This window comes from Diachasma alloeum, unplaced genomic scaffold, assembly GCF_001412515.2.
Source record: "Diachasma alloeum isolate Michigan unplaced genomic scaffold, Dall2.0 Dall_scaffold_00696, whole genome shotgun sequence".
NCBI classification, from domain to species: domain Eukaryota; kingdom Metazoa; phylum Arthropoda; class Insecta; order Hymenoptera; family Braconidae; genus Diachasma; species Diachasma alloeum.
In genome coordinates, this window is record NW_021680828.1 from 221,839 (window position 1) to 222,435 (window position 597).

The 597-nt window shown below is 50.4% G+C and overlaps 1 protein-coding gene across 1 annotated transcript in view; it reads left to right on the forward strand.

Annotated features, from left to right (window-relative positions):
• The window catches only part of LOC107044241 (sex-determining region Y protein-like), a 2,377-nt gene extending 1,853 nt beyond the window's left edge, over positions 1-524 (forward strand). The window contains exons 4-6 of the mRNA XM_029126549.1: positions 8-181; positions 243-371; positions 444-524. Of these exons, the coding sequence (XP_028982382.1) occupies positions 8-181; positions 243-371; positions 444-524 (384 nt within the window). The remainder of the gene's footprint in view (positions 1-7; positions 182-242; positions 372-443) is intronic.
• Positions 525-597: the final 73 nt, after the last annotated feature.

A 597-nucleotide genomic window follows, 5' to 3' on the forward strand; every position in this document is an offset into this window, starting at 1 on the left:
CAACAAGGGCCACGAGGAGAATGTTAAATTCTTCGAGGTCCACGAGGGCCACGAGGGAAATGTCAAGTTCCATGAGGGCCACGAGGTGAATATCAAATTCCACGAGGGCCACGGGGCCAAAGTCAGATTTCACGAGGGTCACGAGGGCAACGAGGGCCACAACGGGAAAGTCAAGTTTCACGTAATAGTCAAATTTAATATTAATGTATTTCGTTAATCACGCGATAGTCAAATTTTATGAGGCTCACGAGGACAATAAGGGCCACGCAACGAAAGTCAAACTTCACGAGGTTCACGAGGGCAGTGAGGACCATGACAAAAAAGTCAAATTGTATGAGGATCACAGAGGCAACGAGGTCCACGAGGCGAAAGTCAGATTTCACGAGAGTCACAAGGACAATGAGGGCCACGAGGCGAAAGTCAGATTACACGAGGGTCACAAGGACAACGAGGGCCACGAGGCGAAAGTCAGATTTGATGAGAATCACAAGGGCCACGAGGGGAAAGTCAGTTCCGTTTCGTAGCCGTCATAGCCCACGTGGCCCTCGTTATCCTTGTGACCCTCGTGAAATCTGACTTTCCCCTCGTGGCCCTCGT